This window comes from Protopterus annectens, chromosome 2.part2 (genome assembly GCF_019279795.1).
Source record: "Protopterus annectens isolate FY-2018-M chromosome 2.part2, PAN1.0, whole genome shotgun sequence".
Taxonomy (NCBI): domain Eukaryota; kingdom Metazoa; phylum Chordata; order Ceratodontiformes; family Protopteridae; genus Protopterus; species Protopterus annectens.
The window spans coordinates 770,906,827-770,931,655 of record NC_056730.1 but is presented as its reverse complement, the minus strand read 5'-3'; the positions used below and the strand labels follow the sequence as shown (position 1 = coordinate 770,931,655).

Below are 24,829 nucleotides of genomic sequence, written 5' to 3'. Positions count from 1 at the left end.
CACATTTAAAAAAATGGTTGCCATTTACTACAGGGTCTGTGCTCTGGGGCCATATTTTGGTTGTCTTTTCTTCAGTTTGTGTTTGAAAGTTGGTATCCCACAATCCCATTGGTGTGGGTGTGGTTGCATAATTATGCATGCTAATCAACATACAGATTTGTACCTATTTTTCATGGGCCTTTGTCCAGATTTTTGATGTTTCCAGGTTGAGAGGTATGAAATTGACTGGAGAGAAAGCAGAACAGTTCAAGGAATTACTCAGAGCTGTAGCACCCGAGGAAATAGATATAACTGAAGAAGAATTGCAGTGCCTTAAAACAGCATGAGTAAGGACTATAGAACAGATATGTGGCCAAGCAAGGTATGGAAATAAGATACATAAGGAAAGCTGCTGGTGGAATGCAGAAGTCCAAGACATCTGCAAGAGAAAAAAGGCGTGCAGGAAAGTGTGGAAGATAGAAAAGAAAGGAATGCACAAAAGTGTGGGAGATAGAAAAGACCAGCCAGGCTAGGAAGGAATATTGGTCGGCTAACAAAGAAGCTAAGAAAATAATTGTAGTAGCAAATAACAGGGCATTAGATGCACTCTACCAGCTTCTGGAAAATGACTCAGTAGGTAGCACAAAAAAACTATATCTGGTTGCTAGGCAAAGACAGAAAGGTAAAGAAGATAGTCAGACACCCTGAAGAAGGGATACCAGCAACAACCTCCTCACCAGTCCACAGGACATCAAAGGCAGATAGAAGGAGTATTTCCAGCACCTTCTGAATGAAAACCCCACAGAAGCTGTACTGCCCCAGACACAGCCTGAAATGAGGGAAGAAAAAAAGCCCACCCTAGAAGAAGTAAGAATAGCATGAAGGAAAATGAATTCTGGGAAAGCAGCAGGCTCAGATGAGATCACAGTCGATTCACTAAAGATGCTGGGTGAGATAGGGGAGAAATAGACTTCCAGAGGGTACTCATATCAGTGTGGAGAGAGAGGCATTTCCCAGATGACTGGAGAATAAGCATACTCGTGCCAGTGTACAAGAACAAAGGGGACATCCACAACTGTAGGCAGTACAGAGGCATTAAACTCCTGTCGCATTGCATAAAAGTTCTGGAGAGGGTGATTGATAAACGGATATGCAGAGTAGCAGAATTTAAGATGGGAAATGAGCAGTTCAGATTCAGATCAGGATGCAGCACAACTGCACCGATGTTCACAGAGAAACAGATAGTTGAGAAGAAGCTAGAGATGAGGAAAGAGTCCAACTGGACATTCTTAGACTTGGAGAAAGTATATGACAAGGTCCCAAGAAAGCTGATTTGGGCAATACTTGGGTGGTTCAAAGTCCCAGAAACTTTGGAAGAATTAGTGCAAGCTTTGCACAAGGCCCCAATAACCCAAGTGAGAACAGTGTTCCATCTCACAAAAGGATTCTCAGTGGGAGTGGGTGTGCACCAGAGTTTGGCTCTGAGCCCATTGCTATTCATACTAGTGATGGACTACATTAGCAAACTTGTCAGCGGGGACAAATCAACAAAGATGCTGTATGCAGACAATATGACATTACAGGCAAACTCTGAGCAAGAACTTCTGCAAAGGATAGGGGAATAGAATAGAATGCAAAACTGAAGGCACATGGGATGAATCTTAGCACAGATAAGACAGTGGTAATGGCAGCAAATTGAGGAAATCAGAAGAAGCTGAGAATTGAGACAGAAGGAAAGATGGTGGAACAGGTTAACACCTTCAAGTAGATGAAGAAATGAGGAATAAGAGCAGAAAACAAAGTAACTCCAATTGCAGAAGAGATCGAAGAGAAAATATTATGATGGTTCGGGCACATGCAGAAAAGCAGAAGACAATCTGCTGAAGAAGATTTGGGACAGACAGGAAGAAGGTAAGAGGAAACAAGGATGTCTGGTGGATGGATTGTGTGAGAGAAGGTCTGTAACAGTCAGACATGAGTGTTGAAGAATAAGGATGTAGCATTGAATCGAGAGAGATGGTGACAGTTAACATGATACCCCTGCCCCATGTAGAAAATAGGAAAAAGGGGGTTGATGATGATGACATAATTTTTCAATTAAGGTTATGATTTATCCTGATTCCAGATATTGTTTCTTGTAGAAAAAGAAAAATAATTAGTAGTATGTATCCTGATATTTTAGCAATAAATATAGTTACTATTGTGTTGTCTAAGCTGCTGCAACCTATGATATCTTATGATAATAAATAGGTTTATAGGTTCTTACTAAGCTTATGGCCAAGGAGACCATCAAGAAGCTCAACCACATCATGTAGTACCAATGGTAGAGTAATAATACCCTTCATGAATAGACCTTCTCCACACAATGCCTTAATGGCATATGAAGTAATAGAGGACAATAAGACTTTGCAATTCTCAGCCTTAATCTTGATAAATAAAGTGAAGACAAATACTTGTCAGTAGTGAAGGATGGTGCTAGCACTGTAACAAGATATATTTCAGTCTAATTCAGATAGATCTGAGCATTCTAAAAGTGGTAATCCCATTTCACATATGTCGGTGGGTTATAGAGAGGAGGTGGAAGTTGTGCTGTCTGTATACATAATAACGTTGAGGATCAAGGGAAGGTGATTCCTTCAAAAACAGAATGTTAATATTGGATAATCTCAAATGTGAATTTTTTCAACAGTGAACCTCAAATCCACATGTAATCCCCCAAAGCTGATGTCTGACTGTAGGTGGCACTCTCCTTGTAATTTTGACGCAGATATGGCCATATCCACAATTCATAAAATTTGCACACACAAGTGTACATAGTGTCTGTAGTATACCACTTCTGTTTAGTTCCTCAGATATTTAAACCATTTGTGAATTGTGACTGAAATTACACTTACAAGATACAGAAGTAGGACCTTCAGGATATAACCACTGTAGAAAAGATAGACCACAAAAAGAACAGGTGGTATGGCCTTTGTTGAAAAAGATAGCTACACCTGAAATATGTATAGTATCTAATTTTTGCTACTTATTTCTGTCAACCCATCTCCGTTAAGCAAATCATATTAAGATTTATTTATTTTTCCACCAGATTTCCATCAGATACTACTGAATAGACCCTGGACCAGAGAAAATGCAACATAATGAAACAAGACAATACCTGGAAAGTGTGTAATAACCAAATCCTTCACATCCTAAATGAATATCCTTAATGATGTTAGATCCCTCTTTTCAGACAGTAAACATATACACTACTACACATCTTGATAAGAACAGCAGAAGCATAACCCCAAATCATTTTTGGAATTCTGCCAATGCTCTATTACTACCAAGTAAAATCCTTAAACTAAACCTCTATCCCTATCTCTGTCCCTCTGCTGCACTCCTCAGTGAAGCTGAAATATTCTGGCATCACTTTATTATTGTATGCCAAAACTCTATTACCTGTTCCCAGAATCTGTAATGTAGGTAGGGCACACAAACTTTAGTCTTCACACCTACGTCCACAGCTCTCAAAGAACTTTGAACTTATGACATTCCCCACTTCAACAGTCTGCAAACTTTTCAAAAAGATTAAATACATTGTCTGTCAACACAGAATATCACACAACACTGTCATAAAAACATTGCAGTTAACTATCGTCTATCTGTTTTCTGTGTTAAAAAAAAAAAAAAAAAAAAAAAAACATTCGGCCAAAGAAGGCTGTACTCCAGCCACCTGAAAAATACTCAATCGTACTTCTTCTCCACTAGTTCATTAATACCTAGGTGGTACGGAATGCCACACCTTTAGCAGCCTACACGCATCTAGCATTCCAGAGTATTTTCTAAAAAATAAACTTAAAAAGCATAAGATAAACAAATGTAAATATTTTGTAAACAATAAAAGCTAGTAAAAGTGTACAAATAGCAATGCTATCACTTAAGAATTATTTATATTGATAATACTTAGTGCATGTATAATATTTTCCATAAATACTGTAATATATTATAATCCACACAAACACCAAATTATATTTTTTAAATTTTCACAAACAAATTTCCACATCTTGAAAACTATGCAGTTTAGATATATATTGCTAGAACATTTTGTTAACCAGACATAAGCCTTCAAATGATAACCAAAAATTCCTAAGTGCAAGTTTGTTGAGATAGTTACAGAAATATGAAAGCACATTTAATCGTATAATTAGCAATACAAATAAAACTGTATATCTCTCAAGATGTGTAACTTACAGTGCAAATATTAAAGCGAGTTTTCTTGAACATCACCTAAAGTTTCACCTAATGTCATTCAACAGTTTGTAAGTCACTTGAAGTATTATGTACATATGAAATATTGTTATTTTCATAATTACTAACAAACAACTAGCAATATTTTGAGAATAGTGTGATATAAACCAGCATTTTCAGTGAATTCTCTTGTCTCCCACATTGGTATTTCACATCTTATACCTCAATAAAACATAGATCTCTCAGTTAAAATATGAATATAAATATTAAAATATGAATTAGTGGCAGACATTGATTAATATCTCCAATACAGGACATCCTAGACTAACAGTCTTAGTGTCATTTTGTTAATAACTATTTGCCCTTTCTAAAACTGTGTATTATTAGCTGGTAAGTCACTTAGTAAAAGAAGCCAGACCCAAAAAAGTTTTGGACGCCATATGGAGGCATGAGTGTGAACTGGAAGTATACAGAAAAGGCATTTTAGGCTTCAGTGAGTTAAAGAAGACAATACAGGCGAACTGATAAACTATTCCCACACTCAAAAATTTTACAATCTTTGAAGTAGTTATCCATGAGCAGCTATTGTATTACATAAACACCAGTAACTTGTTATCGCTGTCTTAGCATGGATTAAGGCCTAGTCATGGCACAGGAACCAGTCTGGTGTCATGTCCCAACTATGTCTACTGCCTTGTGATAACAATTAAGTAGAAGAGTTTTTTTTTTGACCTGTCAAAAGCATATGCCGTGGTAAACATAATATTTTTCTCTCCTAACTAGCATCTCTAAACTTGTGCTATAATTCTCCAAACTGCTTAACAAGGTACTTAACCAATTATAGGATCAGTCATGTGTTCTAATCAGGTATCTTTCTCTTGTCATACATATACTTGTCCCCAACAGCTCAGTCTGTGAACCTCTGATTTTTATAACATTTGCTAATGCTGTGCCAATCACCCTACATCTTCATTAGGTGTGTAGATGACACATTATTGTTCTTTTGTTTTCAAATCAATTGTAACTATTACTGAAGTACTCAGGATAACACTTAAAAGTGATGCACAATTCAGATCTGTAACTCACCACCAATAAAACCAAAATAATGCTTTTCTACCATGATCTGCTCCAGTCTGCTGACTCCACACTGTTTTTTGTCTGGATTACAGCCATTTTGTTCTAGAGTATTTAATAACATTCATCACTTGTGACTTGCCACTTAGATATGACCAGCACATCTGTAATGTAATATATCAGTGCAGCTACAAGCTAGGCAGTGTGCACAGAGTAAGATAGTTCCTGACTAATCCTACAGGACTGATTACTACATACCTTTACCCTAGTCTGTTGTGCTCCTGTAGCATTTTTATCAATTTTACTTCACGTTTCAGAACTAAGCTACAAGAATACCATTGTGTTTTTTAAATATCCTCTAGCGGATTACTATAGGCAGAAGGTGGCAGCCACTCCCAGTGCAGGTTGTTAGGGGCACTCTTGGGAGATACTGATTGGACAGTAGTGGAGGATTGGCATTCATTTCCATTTCCATACCAGCATTTCTGAATGTCATTACAGAAATGAATTTTGATATTGCTTTTGTAGTCAGTACTGAAGTGTGTCAACTCTTTTGAGTGTGGTATAAGTTGTAGCAAATGGTTTGCTACAGTTTTTAAAAGTAGAAGCAATTATCTTTTTTTGTGCTCAAATATCATCACTGCCTCTCCTCTCCTTCATAGCTAGCATCTGGCTAGAGTTATCCAACACACTTACTTTCTCCATACTAAAAATAACACACTTTGTCTTACAACATCCAGATAAATGCCCTGCCCATCATTAAACTGGGTAGTAGAATGGTACTCTTAAAATTGTATGCTTGATTAGTTCATGAATTATTTTCTAAATGTATAGTCACTCACAATCTGCAGTGTGACTCTCATTACTCTGTTATTGTAAATAAAGATTTGAATCACCTGTTTGTAAATATAATATGCAACCTTAATATCCCCTCCTTTAAACGAGATCCAAGACAACACCTCGCTGTCTCCTGGAAATGTAGTTGTGAATGCTGGCTATTGTTATGCTAACATAACTACTCATAACCAGCATTCTAATACAACTCCTGTGAATTAGTTTTCCATATGTCATTTGATATTCCATTATCAACAGAATTCTCTATTCCTGACTGTGTATCTGCATCAGTGAATTGTTTTATGTATTTCACTATACATTGAAAATTGCAGACGTGCTTCAGTCTGTTAATTAACGATTCCTATGATTCAGAAACATACCTAGTTGATTCAAGTTAGTCATTGCACAGGACTGTCTCATTCCATGATATAGCCTAAAGTTAATTATCAATAAACTAGGTGGAATTCCATGATTCATACTGCTGCTAATTATAAAACTCACCTGTGGAAATGACAGTCCCCATGTAAAAAGAATATTTTCAAATGTGGCTAGGTCAGATAAAATGAAAGGAGGCAAGCAAGTTGTGAGTACACATCTAGGCACTTAGGTTAATAGGTTCATAGATGTTTACTAGTCTGATGACCACAAGGGCCTTTTTAAGCATAGGTATGCATCCCAAATCTCTGACAAGTTCTGATACTCTTAATAAGTGTAATCAGTGGCCTGGGAGATTACTTCATTTACAGGTTGCCTGTGTCCATTAGAAATATAGGTGCCAACCCAGGGATTCACCATCTAATTGTCCAAGTTGCACTTGAATTGGGTTAGGGAGAAACTCTGCGTCACATGGATGGGGAGCTTGTTCCAGAGACAAGGCAGTCTCTGGGATACATGCATATCTCTCCAGCAGGTCCTGTTTATATCACAGGCAAGGTTTAAGTCTTTAGAATGGGTAATTCTGGTGATGTTTGTTTTGCAGATATCCGAGGTCTATCAGAGTGGGGTCTGACAATGCCCTGTATGCTAGGCATATATCTCCCCATTCAAAACATGTAGGAGACAGAATATAGGGATAGGGCCTTGAGGCAGTTTGCATAGGACATTTTGCTAATGCTCAGTATTTTTTTAGTCAGGAACCTCTGTGGACAATCCAATTGTTGGCTATGTCTGGTTAGGTACATACCAAAGTGGCACTGTACTCAGTGATAGGTCTGATGAATGCCGAATACAGTGTAACAATGACTTCCTTGGACTTAGATGCCATAACTTTGTTTATATGTTGCACAACATAGAATGATATCCTCACTAGTGTAGACACATGATGGTCAAAGGCTAGACTATTGTCTATGTGTGTCCCTGACTACTGTGTCAACTCTAAGGGCTGTGTTGTCAAGTAGGATAGTTACCAGGTGTGGATGATCGTCCAAAGGGTACTATCATGTAACTGTGACTGGACAACCTAAAACCCTCCCACTTGACCAGGCTGTAGCATATTTCAATAAAACATTTCTACAACACCTAGACACTAACGCTTAATTGCGCAAAATCAAGGTTAGAACCTCTACAAACCCCTGGCTCAGTAAAGAAACCAAGAAATCCTCAAAATCCTCAAGTTCAGAGACACTGCCTGGCTTTACTATCAAAAAACCAAAGAAACACAAAGCCTAACTAAGTACCAAGAACTGTGCAACCATGCAAAAAATCCATTAGGCTGGACAAAAAATCCTACTACACGACATTAGAAACTAAATACCAACACAACCCCCCAAAATTTTGGAAAAATGTAAACCAGCTACTAAAATCCACCCAAAAGGCTATCCCCAAACCAACCACCCCGACACTAAAGTTCCCATCGAAACACAATTCCACTCCCACTTTGTGATCTCAGTTCTATCCTTAATATCACAGGACAATTCCAACCTCACCATCCCCCCAACACAGACACCAATACAAGCTTTACCCTCAAAACAGTTTCCACCACTTCAATCAAAAGCATGCTCTCCAAACTAAAAACCTCATCAACAGCAGCCGACCTACTCCCAGCTATTTTTTGAATCTCACATTAGATGCTACTGCTATCCCAATCTCCACTCTCATAAACAGATCAGTTGTTGAAAACTATGTGCCCAAACTCTGGAAAATGTCCTATGTTACACCCATACATAAAGGCGGGACCACCATTGAACTTAATAACTACAGACCCATTGCTAAACTCTCCCCCCGGCCAGAATCCTAGAATAATGTATCCATACCCAGGTGCTAAAATATCTCCTAGACAGCAACATCCTGTCACCTACTCAACATGGTTTTAGACCTGCCCATAGTACCACTGCAGCCATCCTCTGCTTCATAGACACAGTAAACCATCTCAAAAATGAAGGCCTGCAGGTGTCAACTCTTTTTTTTGGATATGTCCAAAGCATTTGACACAGTCTCACACCAAATCCTGCTAAATAAACTAAAGTAATATCACCTATCAAATTTCTCTCTTACCTGGTTCCAAAGCTACTTAACTGACAGGTACTAAGCTGTGAAATGGGAAAATGTTCTCTCCTCAGCTGCCCATAACTATAGGAGTCCCACAGGGTTTTGGCTTAGGACCACTGTTATTCACAGTCTTCACAAATGACCTCCTTACCTCCACACAGCAGGCATCTATCATTCAGTATGCAGATGATACTACCTTAATCTGTGCTGCACAAAACATTCCCACCCTCCTGCAAATAACTCAACTAGCATTCTCTGGTGGTGAAAATTACCTTACCAAAGCTCAACTTATCCTCAAGCCAAAGAAAACTCAGCTTATGATTATAACCAGTTCTAACAAAAACACTGATAACAGTGAATTCACTATCTACTCTACAAATGCTACTCCAATCGCTCCAGTGGCACAGGCTAAGCTACTGGGAATGACGATGGACTCCCACCTAAAATTTGATAGTCATCTCAACTTAACTATTAAAAAAGTACATGCCAAACTGGAATCACTCTACCATATAAAACCATTTCTTACTAACAACACAAGATCAGCCATTGCTCGCTCCCAATTTCTATCCATCCTACTCTATGCATCTCTCATTCTGACTAATCTCAAGAAAACTGAACTAAGCAAAATGGAAGCCTGCTATAACAGAATTGCCCGCTTTGCTGCAAATTGCTCATATAGAACTCATCACTGTATTGCTCTGAGACAGCTCCACTGGCTTAAACTGCCCAACCTCCTAACCCACAATCAGCTCTGCCTCTGTCATTCTATCTATTACCTCCCCAATAAGTGTCCTGCCCTCCAAAACCTAGTACAACATCACTCAGCCAAAAGGCCTCTTAGATCAAGCAAACTACTACTAGAAGTCACCAACAGCTACAAAAGCTTTGGAGATGCACTATATAGTAGTTCAGTGGCTAAAAAATGGAACTCTCTCCCCACTAGCATACAAAACACATCATCCAAAGCTCCTTTAAAAACCTCATTAAGCAACATCTCAAGCAAAGTTGGCAGTGCCATGACTGCTCCCCAGGCTAGTGAAAGAGGATAAGGTGCACATACTAAACCTAGAGTACTGGATAATAGTTTTCACTCTTACTCACAAACACTGGCTAATATACAATGCATGTACTGTACCTGTATACTATGTATGTATTCTACCTATGTTCCAAATTTCAGCTGTACACCACAAATCTATTAATTACTTTTATTTTTAAATTAATATTTTTTTGTTTGTTCTCTCCACTGTAACTGTTGATGTGCTACATACCACTGTAAAAACATGTCTATTGTAATTTGTGTGTATACTGATGTCTAAATATCTAAATGTATCTGTAATTTTTCTATGTGGAGCTTTTCTCCCCGAGCCTCTGCTGAAAAAGGGTCTTTTCGGCTCAGTCAGACACTCCCAGCTAACAAATGTAAAATAGATAAATAAAAATAATGTACTTGCTGGCACCCAGTTCCAGTCCATGGCTCCGGCACCAGCCGCCTGTCTGCACCAGCCCTTCCTTTAAATACCTGTGTCACTGTGGAACTCAGTGACAGCTCCCAACCTGCAATCATTCACAAACCTAGTCAGTCAGAGACTACCATCATTGGCACTGCTGTTCATACAGATGCTGTGAGACAGCTTGCAAACTGTATTAAATGATGCTTATGTCTATCTGTGGTCCCTTAGAAGGGATAGGAATGTTTTTTGAGGAGGGGGTGGAGCAAACAGAGGAACAGATTCAAGGGAAACAAGACAAGGAAGAATGAAACTGGGGAGTGAGGGAGGAAGGTTATAACATTTTTCAGGGACAGTCATCCATTTTTTTTAAGAAATAAATATAAGAAAAGATGTATAGCTAAGGTGAGAAAAGGAAAAAAGAGGGTGATCTTTAGGATCAGGGACACAAACATAAAATAGAAACAAAGACTGACAAGAAAGGTGCTGACACACTGGAATTATAGATGCAGAAATGCAGTGAGGACACTAGTGATAGAGAGGACTGGACATCAAACAGGAGAGGGAGGTGACACATAAGGAAATGGTAAATACCAGGATAAGGGCTAGGGTGTCCATACCCTCCTTTACTTACCTTCCTGTGCTATACCCAGAGAGAAGTCAGTAAACATCTTGACTAACCTCCCTGTTGGGCTCTGCCTAAGGTGGTCAAGGCAGAGATAAGCAGCAGTGCAACTCTTGAAACTGCCCAAAAACCCTCTGCAGGTGGCTGATGCAAGCTGCCAGATGCTGGTCAATCAACACCCCACCTCCTCCACCTGTGGATAACAAACTGCACACCCATGGCAGTGTTACTGAAGTGAACAATGACACTCCATTCTGATGAGCGACCACAAGATGCCACAGGATAGGCAACCTTCCTGCCCCCACCAAATCTGATGGTGAGGCAGGCCTGGCGGCAGAAGGAGTGGAGGTAAGAAAAGGCTAAGACCCGGGGGAGGATGCCCTGGACTGTGCCACTGGTACAGCCATAGCAGATGCTGTAGAAGATGCCAACATAAATGGCGTGAAATTACACAGCAATGGCAAAAGGCAAAAAAGGCAGGATAATATCACAGAGATGGAAGTGGAGAGAGTACTGACATTTATATGAAATAAACTTTAAAAGTAAAATGAGTAAGACAATACCTTGTCCTTATTTGTACATTCTTATACTTGGAACATGTCTTTCTCACCCTTAGCCTGTGTACTGGTAATTTGCTGTACCATTATTGCAGTCTTTGTCTATGTTACTACAAATAGTCATGTGTGCATAATGATAACAAATGTTACATTTTTCAAAATCCTGTGCAGTCTATGATTTCTCCAGCATAAGCAATAAAGGTAATGATAGGCATGTTCATAGGTTCATAGGTGTGTACTAGGCTAATAGCCCTGGAGCCTTTACAAGCCTAGCCCATAGAAGTGCCCTGACATTGTGCCACCTGATGCTAGTTCCGAGTGCCTCTATCAAGTAGAGCCACTGGACTGATTCCCGGGGTGAACTTTCTATTACCCATCCATTCATCAAGATTTCTCTTGAAGAGGGACAGCAAGGTGCTCTGTTGACATGTATGGGAAGGCTATTCTAGGGCATGGGCAGTCTCTGGGTAAGGAACCTGTCCCTCCAGCATGTTCTGTTGATTGTGATAATGAGATTGAGGTCTCTGGAGTATGTGGTGTGGAGGAATTCAGATTTCTTTAGATGTAGCATTTCTAACAGAACTGGGTCAGACATAGCTTTGTAAGTCAAGCAGAGATCGACTAAGTAGGCGTTATGAGACAGAAAATAGCTGGAGTCTTTTGAGTCTGTCCATGTAGGTCATGTGTTTAATGCCTAGGATCCTCTTTGTGAGGTACTTCTGTGGCCTCTCCAGCTGTTGCAGGTGTCTAGTGATGTACATGCCAAATGGGGCATTATGCTCAATTATTGGTCTAATGAGGGAAGAGTAGAGATAGACAATGACGTCTTTCTTCCTGGATGCAAAACCCTTGGTAATGACATGTGCCGCATAGAAGGACTTTCTGACCACAGTGGCAATGTGGTGGTCGAAAGAGAGGTTGCTGTCAACCTGCGTCCCCAGATCACGTATAACACTTTTAGTGTTCAGTGGGCTCCCATCGATGTGGTAATTAGTGGAAACTGAGTTTTTACCAAAGGGGATGACAATGCATTTTTTGGCATTAAGCTTAAGGCCATGGTTTCTACACCAGTCATTGGTCTCAGTGAGGCCTTTCTGTAGGATGCCTGCATTACTTGGGGAGTTAATAATGGCTCCCAGCTTGCAGTTGTCTGCAAACTTGGTCAGCCAGAGTCCCTTTGTGTTGGCCTGGACTTCTAAGAAGTAGATGCTGAGCAGGAGAGGGGAGGCTGTGACAAGTTCGCCTTCTAGTTCATGTAGAACACAGCCAGGGAAATTATCGTGTCCCATGGAAGATGTATTCTTGGCCTTGGATAATGCAGCTTTGACCTGTGCTGCAGTAATGCTGGGTGCTTGGCATTCTTCCTGTATTGTGATTGGCCCTTTAGGGGGGGTGAGAGGGGTAAAGTTGGCACTGAATTTGTCAGCCAGTATGTTGGCAATACCTGCTGGCTTAGTATAGGAGGTACCGTTGTGCAGTAACTCTGAGCAAATCTGGGTATTGCTGTGGAGGTTATTTACATAACTATAGAAGGCTTTGTGATTCTTTTTAGTGTCTGCCGGAATTCTGCCTTCATAGCTAGCTTTAGAGGATTTGATGAGGGGTCTCAACTATTTGTTGAGTCTAATAAAGGAGAATTCACCTTTTTCTGCAACAGTTTCTCTCTTCTATTGTAGAGTTAATTAATGGTTGGGGGCCACCAGATTGTGCCACAGTTTAAAAACTCTGATAATGTGAACTGTAGTAAATGTATAGGAAAAAAAATACTTAAAAACCACTGTTAAATCAGAAGACAAGCCTTAAAGCAGCTCTTTTGCGTTAACACTTATTTATTTATTTAACATTTGTTTGCCAGGATAGTCCGACTTGACAACAAGTGTCCATTTTCAGCAGAGTCCAGGAGAGAAAAACTCCGTAAGTTTACAGAGAGAAGAAAAATTTACAAAAAGAGACATTACAGAGTAGTAGCATACAGACTGTGATATATGTATATCTGTATATCTATTTCTATAAATATATATATATATATATACACATACACACACACACACACAGTGGGGGTGCTTCTTCTCCTCAAAAAATACTTGCAATCAACTTTTCACCGTTCTTTAGTTTGAGCATTAATTTCTGGTGTTTTTGATGCTTGGGGTTTTGTTATTCAGTGTTTCAAAGTGGAACCATTTCTTTAATTCCTTAGACAAAAACTAAAAGAAATACCCCAAAAGATGTCTTCGTGGTCACAACATGTGTGGATTTGTACACAGATTCATGAAAATGTATACATTATCTCTTCTTCACTGAAAACACACAGAGATGAAAACTGTCTTTTTTTGCCAATGAATTAATGATTTGTATGCCAAAAAGAGGCGAGATGATTACTAAACATCAAAAACTATAAAAGGTGTCAGAATCTCTTTAAGATATTACTTACACTGGCAGGTCAGTTTGCCATTTGTTTAAATGGTTTCCCAAATCTGATCTGAATCAGTGTAGTACCATTCTGGTTTACCTTCATATGTGCGTTCTGCACATGGGCAAACAAAAGAAGTTTGAAAGGATGTTTGCAAAGTTCCGAAACATCGAACAAAAAATTATTCGAATGTGCAATGAGCGAATGCTCAGTGACATTCGCTCATTGTAGATTCAGCATTTTGGGTGCGGATTGCACTATAGTAGGGTAGTGGGGATCGGAAAATGGACCCTTTCCCCACTGTAGTGCAATCTCGGAGTTAGTATATTAAAGTAGGGGTGTATGGGGGAGGCGCAGCGATTTTCAATTGCTTTTCGATTTGCTGATTTTTGAACATTGGAAACTGTCACTGTTTTGTGCTTTGGATTCGCTCATGTGAGAAAACGCATTTGTGATTTTCGGTTATGTAAAGATAAATCTACCATTCTTCATCATTTTGGTAGTAGCATAACATTCTATGTGGTACCATTTGTTATTTGTAAGTAGTAGATGAAGAAAAAATGTAGTAAGGCAAAAGATAAGTGGCCGCAGTTCTACAAAACTTTCCTAATCAGAGTTGTAATAAAGAAATAAGAATTATTAATTTTGGCTGTATGAAAATCTGTTGAAGACAAATACTGTAATACGTGACATGTTGGCACTTGTGTGTTTTGGCGTAGAACATGTACGTTGCCCTCAAGGGACAAGAGCACATTGTGTAGTGAGTGCGGATTCACTGCCATTTTGCACAATATGACGATGCTGGCACATTTTCTTAAGGTATTACCTTAGAGCACACATTTATTAACCATTAAGAGCAACACACACTCTGGACATAGGATGAGTGAATAAAGTATCTAAATGTCTTCAGAACTTGCAAAGTGAATTTGAATCAAAGTCTAAATGCTAGACTTACTTTCTTTCAGTAATAGGAATGGAACAGAAAATGTAATAGTACTTCTCAACAGTTTCACTATAGGAATGGCTTCTCTTCTGGCTAATATGGTTTCTTTGTGAGTTCAGTCTTATTACACAAACACTTTATCCAGGATTTCTCCTTCTGAGTTTATGCAGTTAATTCACCAGTGTTTCCTATTTCTAAATAAGAAATTGTTTCAAATATATATACATATATATTCCAGTATATGTTTTTCTTAAATTACAAAGACATTTTTTTCTTTCTGAAGCATGAACAGCTTCTCAGTTTTAGCAATCTACTTCTACAAAGCCACAGACAGTCGTGTTTTAGTCAGTTGAAGATAGTTCTCTTTGGTGAACAGCCTTGCTGCAAAGCCATTCAAGTTTTAATAGATCCACTAGATTTGAATAACTTGCATATTTCTCAAATGTCAGATTTTTGCCTCACATTTTGGTCTATACCTCATAAAATTTGTGATTTTCTGACAAATCATTGATGTCTAAACTCACTAAATAATGGCATACGTGAATTTCAAACTTCATATCCTTCAGAAAATGCATGCTAATGCAAAACCTACTGTTCTAAAAGCTTCCTAAGTTTATAAGAGCAGTATTTAAAAATTGCCTGTGATTTTAGGCCTTTGTTCCCAATTATTTCTAGTTTTGTCATATTTCTTGTGCTTAGAGGTTAAGAGGTCTGCATTAAGCTTCCAGCTAGCCTCAACAAGTTTTTTAGTCCTTTTTTTATTTTAACAAGAAGCATCTTTGTTAAATTAGCACTTATGACATAGGCAATCATACATGTATATAATATATAATATATTTGCAAGCATTTTACATCACAGACCATACTGACACAATTCAAGTTGCAAACTTATAATCTACCCAATCATTGTCAGTCAAACATTACACAGCTCATTCAAATCCTGCCTTCTTTTAAACCTCATTCCTCCCCTGTATGTATTGTTCCCACAATTCCCATTTTTTATGTAATTTGTTCCTATCCTTTTCTAAATATCCCAATTCCAGTTGTTTTATCTCTGTTACTATATTCACTACTTTTAGTGCAGGTGGTTTAGACTTTGATTTCCATTTTCCCGTAATTGCTTTTTTGGCACCCGTAATTGCTTTTTTGGCACCCATCATACAATCCACATCCCAAACAGCCAATCCGCTTCTCCTGTTTATTTGTATGCTAATGCAGGCCATACTTTCAGTTATTTTGTGAAAGCACTTCTAAATGTATTTTAGCTTCCTTTACTGTGCAGGGTACATGGAAAAAAGTTATGTGATTCATATATATTATATTAATTTTCAAAGTAAAACTATCAGTCTATGTTTAAATCACTAAGCAGAAAAGGACGTTTATCTATCTGTATATCTATGCGCCTGTCTATCATTTAACTTGGCTGCTCCGCAGACCCTTTTTAGCCACGATCAGGCCACAAGGGCAAAGATAAATACCATATGTAGGGAAATTGTAGTGTTCAGCCAATCAATCAGCATGTTTTGGGAAGGTGAGAGGAAACTGCAGTGTCCGCTGAAATCTCATATAGACAAGTAAAGAATATGCAAATGTCTCAGAAGTCAGGACTGAGGCTGTGAAGCAGACATCTCACCTTTGAACCGCCATGCTTAGTATGAGTATTTACTTACTATATTGTAGCTTCTCCTTTAAAAAACACAAGACAAATTGCAGTCCTTGTCAAAAATTGAAATTATATAACTTTTTTTTCCAGATGACGCTGTGAAAGAAGATACTAGAAATCTTTTTGCCGGGCAACATGAATTCCCATTCAGCTTTCAGCTACCTGCAACGTAAGTGCAAAAGTTCTGACAGTATTTCAAAAATGTAGTTTAATAGTTTAAAATAAAGGTTCTTTTGTGTATAGTATTAATAATGTTGTCAGTTTTATCCATCGAGTGGCTAGCCCTGACATGGTGCATACTCTCTGATCGGTGTTCTTTCTAGAGTATACCACACACCACAGTTGATGCCTAAAGCAAATGGTCAACACAGCTCTTTCACTGGCAGTGTGTGCTGCTGCTCATGATTATTTTTAATTTTGGGTTTGTTTTGAGGTGGAATCAACCAGCATATTTTTTGGGAAATAGGAAGAACCCCAAAGACATAGAGGAAGAACATGCAAGCTCCACACAGGGATTGGCCAGAGGTCAGGATCAAATCCTGTATCTTGTACTTGTGAGGCAAAGACCTTAACCATTATGCCAACCATACAGATCAAAGTTAGAATAAGAAGGATTGTTGCCTACTGGCACAGAGTGTCAATGTGACAGAAGAATGTCAAACAAGCTGATAAGTAAGGTGTACAAGACGGTGGTGCAACCAGTATTACTGTATTTCACAGACACCTGTGCAGTGAAGGCAGAGCAGATAAAGAAGCTAGAGGTGATGGAGATGAAGGGCTTGAGATGGGTGGTAGGATGCACAGTGTGGGACAGACGAAGACATTAAGACACACCATCAGAATCCAAAGTAGCTCCAACTGAAGAGAAGGTCAAAAAGAGCAGATTATGGTGGTCTGGGTGCATGTGTAGGAAAGCATAAGATGATTTGGTGTAGAAGATTTGGAAGAGACAGGAAGAAGGCAGGAGGAAGACATCCAACAAAGAGACATGACTCTCAAAGCAGGTAGGAGAGTGGCATTACATCAAAAGAGGTGGCAACAGTTGAAGCTACGTCCTGCTCCCATGTAGAAAATGGGGCTGATGATGATGATGGTGGTGGCTGAGAATCTGTCAGGGCTCAAATGGGGAAGAAAGACCATAAGTGATATTTATGCTTTCTTCTAACAACTTTCTTACATGCACTTGCAGGTGTGACTGAAGTAAGCAGAGAACTATAATCAGCAATAATATTTTTTTTTCCCCAAAGTATAAGCTTACATATTTAGAATAGCTTTTTGGAGAAAGCATTTCAAAACAATCAGATGACTTGAAGTACAGAGTATCTAAGAGCTTAAGCAGAATACATTTTGGACTATGAATAGTCCAATCTTTTACAGGATATTGAAATATAGAGAGGATATAAAGGAATATAGCTATAGAAGATGGAGAGAATGCAAAATGTATAGACAAAAACTAAATATAACTCCTGGTAGTAAAACATCATGATGTTACATCTTTTGAGAGTAGACAATTCATTTTAAACATCCAGTAACAGGTAAAACTTTTACTTGAAGTACAGAATGCACTAAAAACAAAAATGTTACAAATTTATAACACTCAATGTTTCACCTTAAGAGTCCACTACAAAGCATAACATTATCTTGAGAAAAGGCCAAAAAACAGGGACAGTTTTTAAATATTGTTGCAGTTTTGGTAGAATCTAGACAGAAGTATACATTTTCTGAAGAATATGTTGTAAGCTGTAACGTATGGCACTATTTACTTATTATAACCATTACTGTTTTGTCCAGCCAACAGTTTAGAAGGGTTGGAGCAAGAACTTGTGCTAACATCAGGGATGTCCCTGAAAATCAGTCATACTTGAGAGCTACAGCTAAATCATAAGTAACACTTAATCTATTTTGTTACATTAGGTTTGTGAACCACTGCTCAACATTTAGCTCTATTGTTCATATTAGACCTAGAAACCCACATGACATGCAACTGGAAACTTTTGTCTCACACATCCGATGACTGTATAGTCTTGAGATTCAGCATTAAAACAATAATGAATCTGCTGAAAGGATGGTTAGGCACTATTTATGGCTAATGTGACATGGATTTGGTTAGTGGCTGCGGTACTGAATAAGCCAGCAGTTAGGGATGGCAATGTGACGCTCACACAAGCTCATTCATCCTGGTTGGAGACCACCATCAAAGTATTGCTGCAGAAACTCTATTGGGGGTTGGGGGTGGCAGAAGTCCAAGTCCTCTAAATGAGACTCATGGAAGTCTAACCCCATCAGAAAGTACACAACACTGTAACTGAAGACTGTAAGTGTTTTCATTAACATGCACCCATTAGCCAAGAAGAGAGAGTGTTAGGAACATACAAAATCTTTTACCCCCTCCTGGATGACAGCAGAGATGCCAATCTCTCACCTTCTTCTGTCAGTGTTCTTATTTTTGTGTGTGTAGGGGTTGGGGGGCTTCCTAGCCCTGACCATCAGCTACTGTCAGAGTTCTTTCTTTGTCCAGTGAGCCTATTGAACCTGACAAGCCTCCCCAGACTTTCTCTGACCCATGTTCGAGACTGATGAGGAGATCAAGACTCACTATGACAGTATAATGCTGCTGCTGAGGAGGGTTTTTTTTATATGCACCTGCATTCTCATTCTTCTCCTGTGGGCATCATTCCCAACTTAGGGAAAACACATGCAATGGGCATTGCTGGTCTCAGTGGTGACTGATCCACAGCCCTGCTTCTTTAAGGACAATGTCCCTCACACATCCCTGATCTCCACCAGAAATCACCCATAAACTATGCCCAAGTGTGTGATCACACACCCACAGGAAGAGCACTCCTATCCCCCCACCCCCCAGGCAGTCAAGCACTTAAGACTTTTGGCAAAACTTGAGCTGCCTGGGCTTTAGTCAGGCCTGTGTTCCTCTGTATCACTGCTGTAGGTCCTCTGTCAGTGTCCTTGGACAATAGAGGATGGTGGGATGAACTTATCTGCAGGGTATGTGGGTTTCATGGTCCCACTGAGGTGTGGGCCCAAGCAAAAGTATTTAAAATAATTTTAAATGAATCTGTTAAAACTGCCTCAGAGAAAAATAATAGTTTTAAATGCTAAACAAACCAGAATAAAATACATCAGCCGTTTAGATATATAAATATATTGTGTGATCAAACTGCTAAATGTCATCACTTCAGGCTTTTTTAACAAAATAACTACCATATCCAACTGCTTGGAGTCCTTCACCTTCATTCTTGCTAACTTATGTTTAACAAATCCTGCTCGACAGTCCTTAAATGATTCCAGTATTAAACTTTATTCTGAAGGCATGAATTGTGTATAAAAAAGCTGAAATCAGACATTAAAATGATGTCTGAGGGTAAGAACTGCACAGTTGTCCACAGATAATGATGGATGAGCAGAAATATTTCCTTTATATTTTTTGTTTATTTTGCTTTTATTTTCTGGATTTGTCCAATTGGGTTTAGTCAAAATCCCTTTACAGTGGAGGTCTGGGTAGAAAAACTCCAACAAAGAAATAAAACAGACTGATTTTAATGTTCTTCTTCTCTTTCGGTTGTTCCCGTTAGGGGTCGCCACAGCTGATCATCTGCTTCCATTTCTTCCTGTCCTCTTATCTAATCAGTGGATTCCTGAGAAACTTCAGGATTGTGGAGCTCTGATAAGATAATTAATTATTTTGTCCCTTATTGGTCTAAATGCACTAATGTGCATGTAAGAGTCCATTCCAGTGTTTGCAGTCTGATAGCCTACAGCCACCAGTAGACCAACAAAAGACAGGAAATGTGTGTGTATGTTATTATTAAGAATGTTGAATAATACACTGATTATAATACTTTATTTGTGACCAAGTAACTGTTAAAGTGTAATATATATATACTATGTTTGCGAGAGTGCTTGGCATTCATTTAAAATAACTGGATGGGTAGAAATTATTTCTGATAAAACTTTTGGTACTGAATGGTATTAAAAAGTAAAAAGATTGCCTGATTTTGCAACAAGCCTGGCTAAGTCTCATCAAGATTGTGAAAAATCTCTTAATCAGATTACTGTTGAACTTACCCCTGACTGTCACCAGGGAGTAACTCTAACCTGTTGAACTTGTCTATTCATGTTTGCTTATGTATTCTTTGTCTATACCATATTTGTAATACGTTTTCATTGTTTTTATTGTATCTGCTTACCTTGGAGCTTTTCTCCCCAGACCTCTGCTGAAAATAGACATGAATCCAGTCGGACTATCCCGGTCAACAAATGTAAAATAAATAAAATAAATAAAATTACTAGGAAATTCATTGAAACCAGATAATGCCATCTTCAAAAATCAAAATATTAATGAATTTGCAGTTTTATATTAAAAAAGAGACACATACATTTTATATTTTAAGTAGTGAGGAATTCTAAATGGAACTGTGGTTATATTAGACTTTGGTAAAGGAGAAGTTGGATTTTCTAGCACAGTTTACAACTCTGCATTCATGCCAGGATTTTGCAAAGATGCTATAACTCTTGTATTTCTGTTGAAATGTATGTTGTTTATGTTTTGTGTCATCGGGTATTCTGCACTGACTTTATGCTTTTGTGTGTATTACTGCATATTAATCTGTATATGGAGGACAGTGTTTCTTAAGTTTACTGTGAAAAAAAGCATGTGGTTCAGTGAAAATACTCCATTAAGAAATTTAGAATGAAAAAAAGATGAAAATAACATTTACTTTACTTTTTGTTAAGAAAGCAGACTTTAACATGTAACATATTATGATGGGAAAACAACTGCATGCTTTAAGTGTGCAGAAATTAGACAGATAACAACCTAGTGTTTATTAAAAATGTATTTGGTGCCAAGATTTTGGTTGGATAGTTTATAACTGTTCTAATAATATTATCTATTCTTTTTGTGATGAAGGAATTATATGTGTGTCTTGTAAGAGCAGCTTCAGCAAAAATGATAGGGATATAATAAAATAAGCAGTTTTGGAGAAAATGCAGAAGACAGAGCCCGGGGTGGAGTGTGTTTCAAGAATTATTTCGGTGGAGGTAGACATTAATGCAGATTCAGAGAACAGTGTAACTAAAGGTGTTTTGGTGGAACTGATAGATGTAGACATAGAAGAACACCCTAAACAGTATGTGAATGCCTGTGAGGAATGCAACCAAACTATGGGATGGGTTTCAAGAAAGTTTTATGCAGGTGAAGAACAGCTGCATAGCCAGGAGTCTCTTAAACTTTTTTGAAGGAAGTTGTGTGCTGTTTTTCTCTTAAAGGTAGTAGTATGTTGCCCCATATTTTAGAAACAAAGGTGCAGTATAGGGAGTCTCCAGCAGTGTTTTTGAATTAGTTGTAGTAATACTTTGTTAATGACCGAATGTGCTTTTGGGGAGGTAAGGCTCTCATGGGTTGGAGAAGGATGGACAGTAGTTTAGTTTATGGATGATGATGTCGTTATAAGGTATGGAGAATATTTCAGGTGTTGGGTAATTAATGCCATTGCAATTGTTTTAAGAGCTTGGCAGTGGTGGGTTATGTGGGGAGGTTTGCTGCAAATTTGGCTATTTTTTATAGCACTGATATAACATATTTACTTGACAGGATTTTGGGGTGTTGCATAGAAGAGAGTAAGAGGAAGGATGAGTCTATATGGACCCTGGAAGAGTCTAAAAGAAAAGTTTTAATTCTGTATAGGAAACCAAAATTTTGGTGTGTTTGCTTTATAGTGGTTTGGATATGATAGTAAAATTTCATATTATCATCAATATGCACTCCTTGTAGTTTGTTAAAACTCATTCTATGTTATGAGATGAGGAGATATTGAAGGAAATCTTTTGGTGTTCACTCAATGTTTAGGAATGAAAAGAAGTTTTTTTTTTTTTTTTTGGTGGGGGGAGCTAAGGAATAGCTGTGCAATGTGCAGCCAGGTGTCGATTGAGGTACAGGGTTTCTGAGTTATTGTTTGTAGGCCTTTGATACTATTAGAAGAGCAGATGGGGTTGTCAGCGTATTGAATGATGGTGGCTGTTTTTACTGAAGTGGAGAGGGTGTTTATGAATATATTAAAGAGGATGGGACTGAGATTAGAGCCTTGGGGAACACCAACTGATATGGATAAGAATAAAGAATATTCCTCTGAGATATTGATATTGCCACCTAGAGGGATATACATGCATATAATAGAGTGGACTTTATTTTCGTTAAGTTTGAGGAGGAAGATAAGGATTTCTGCTTTGGTAAGTGGTGTAGGGGCATACGAGATATTGTTGTAGTTTAAGGGTGTTTTTGTAAATTATTGCTACACTGCCAGCGTTCTTATGCTTTCTATCCTCCCTCAGGATATTATATCCTGGTGGTAGGATTTTGTTATCATTAACCACAGACTTTAGCCAGGTTTCAATCAGAACGACAATGTCTGGAGAATAGTGGGAGAACCAGGCATGAAATTCAAGTATTTTGTTTTGAATGCTTCTGATGCTAAAATGGATAATTTGAATGGTGGATGATTTTGATGGCATTTGTGTTATGGCCATGTGGTTGGGGAGGTACATTGTGAATGTTGATTTGGAAAGCCTGGATTGGGATGATGTCTCCACATTGTTTTAAAGTGATAATTTGTGATTTTTATGTGATATCTAGTTTATAGGATGTTTTTGTTTTATTGTTGGCTTTTGTGCTTTGGAGTTTATTTAGATTTGGAGTATGGGAGAAGTAAGATAGAGGGGTCTGCTAAAGTAGAGAAACACTGATTAGGTTTTGGTGGGAGATGTGAAGTTGTTTGAAGATGGTAATTATGGAGAATTAATACCTGTGAGTAAGGGGACATGAGATAAGCTAGTATTGAGACTACAGGTGAGAAAAGTTGTGAAAAGATGGACATTATAACTTGTTTTTAGTGGAGGCTGAGGTTTGGTGAAGTTAGATAAGAATTGAGAGGGTGATAGAAGAGGGATGTTGTTGGAAATAGCTGGACAAAGAGGAAAAACTGTAGTGTTGTACTGTTAAGGGTTGGTGATTTTGGGGATAGAGGCTGTTCATTATTTGAGGACTGGATGGATATTGGATGGAGAGTAGTGGTGGGGGTGCAGAACAGGGATTCCTAGGACTGGAGTAGAAATGGGAGTACAGTGAGAATGGCTGGATGGAGGAGGACAGTGATTGGTGGAGGGGTAGTATGGAGTAGGGAGGTTAGTCTAAATGTAGAGTGCTTTTGGGGAAAATTCGGGGGAGGGTAGGGGAGTATGGTGAGCCCAAGCAAGTGTGGCTAAATAGAGTAGGGCCCTAGCCCAAGGTGCTAAGGTGAGTGGTATAGAAAACAACGATCAGTTCAGGGCACAAATAAGGCTTAATGTGGGTCTTTTTCTCTGTCTTTTTTCTTTAATTTAAAATTAAACTGTATCATACATACGGGTTCAGCCTAACAAAGACTATGCTGACAGTTAAGTGGACCGTTTATAAATAATTCTGGGGAGCAATGATTTGTGAGCTGGGGAGCAATGATTTGTGAGGTTAGGTAAAGAGAAAGTATGTACCCGGTATCAACAGTGGTGCTCTTGCTACAGAATGGTTCTCTGCAGGACATTGTGCGGTTAATCAGTAACAGTGTTACAGCTTTCCTACTGCCTTTTGAGAAAAGGCTTGTTTTCCCTAACTATAGAATAACCATATGAACCTATGAAGTTGGGTGAGGGAGGGGTATACAGGCCACAGGGTTACAGCTGAGTGCATCCTATCAGGTCCTAATGTACTGCTCATACTGGTGTTAGGAAATGTATCAAGTCTTCTGCATGTATGAAGTAACCATATTGCACATACACAGTTTTTTTAACGGTGCCCAAAACAGGGACGCTTTGTTGGTATTTTTTTATTATCTAGAAGTGGGGTGTAGGCACAGCTGTCCAGATTTGCTTTCCAAGACCAGCTTCTTGAATACTGGGATGAATGTAGCTAGAAAAGATATGAAAAAATTGGGTAGGATCAATTAGTGAGTTTGAGACGAAGTTAGGAATATAAACAGAGCACTAGGTTTAAGAGATTTAAAAAAAAAATCACACAACACACAGCCATGACTCCCCTTTTTTCTGCATGGACACAGTGACTGTATAATAGGAGGCCTTCTATGTGCAAGTGAGGGAAAGGTGGAGAACAGCTTGATAGCAGTGATATTTTGAGGAAAAAGTGGCAGTGGAGGCTTGTCAGGATTCTTCAGCAATATAAGCAATACATAAGCACCACAACATTATGGTAGCTATACATGTAAGTTAGCCACTATGTGTCAAAGAATGGCAGAACACTTATTATTTGATCAAACCTTACTTCTGCTTTCAATCTATGTACACAGTATCTGTTTTTAGCAGATGCAGGTTTGTAGGCCAGACTGTTTCCTCCATTGCGTGATGCAGGTCTAACAAGTACAAGATTTGTTTCAACAAATAACACTCCTGCCTTTTACATAATGATGCCTGCTTTCAAAATAAATGAGACACTGGGATGGAGAACTAGCATGACTGTATCCTTGTACCCCTCATGGTCAGACCGCACCTAGGTGGGTGAGCTCTATGTGACTGAC

General features: G+C 38.6%; 1 protein-coding gene across 1 annotated transcript in view; it reads left to right on the top strand.

Annotated features, from left to right (window-relative positions):
- The window catches only part of LOC122795805 (arrestin domain-containing protein 3-like), a 566,617-nt gene that overhangs the window by 42,374 nt on the left and 499,414 nt on the right, over positions 1-24,829 (top strand). The window contains exon 2 of the mRNA XM_044064143.1: positions 16,341-16,419. Within this exon, the coding sequence (XP_043920078.1) occupies positions 16,341-16,419 (79 nt within the window). The remainder of the gene's footprint in view (positions 1-16,340; positions 16,420-24,829) is intronic.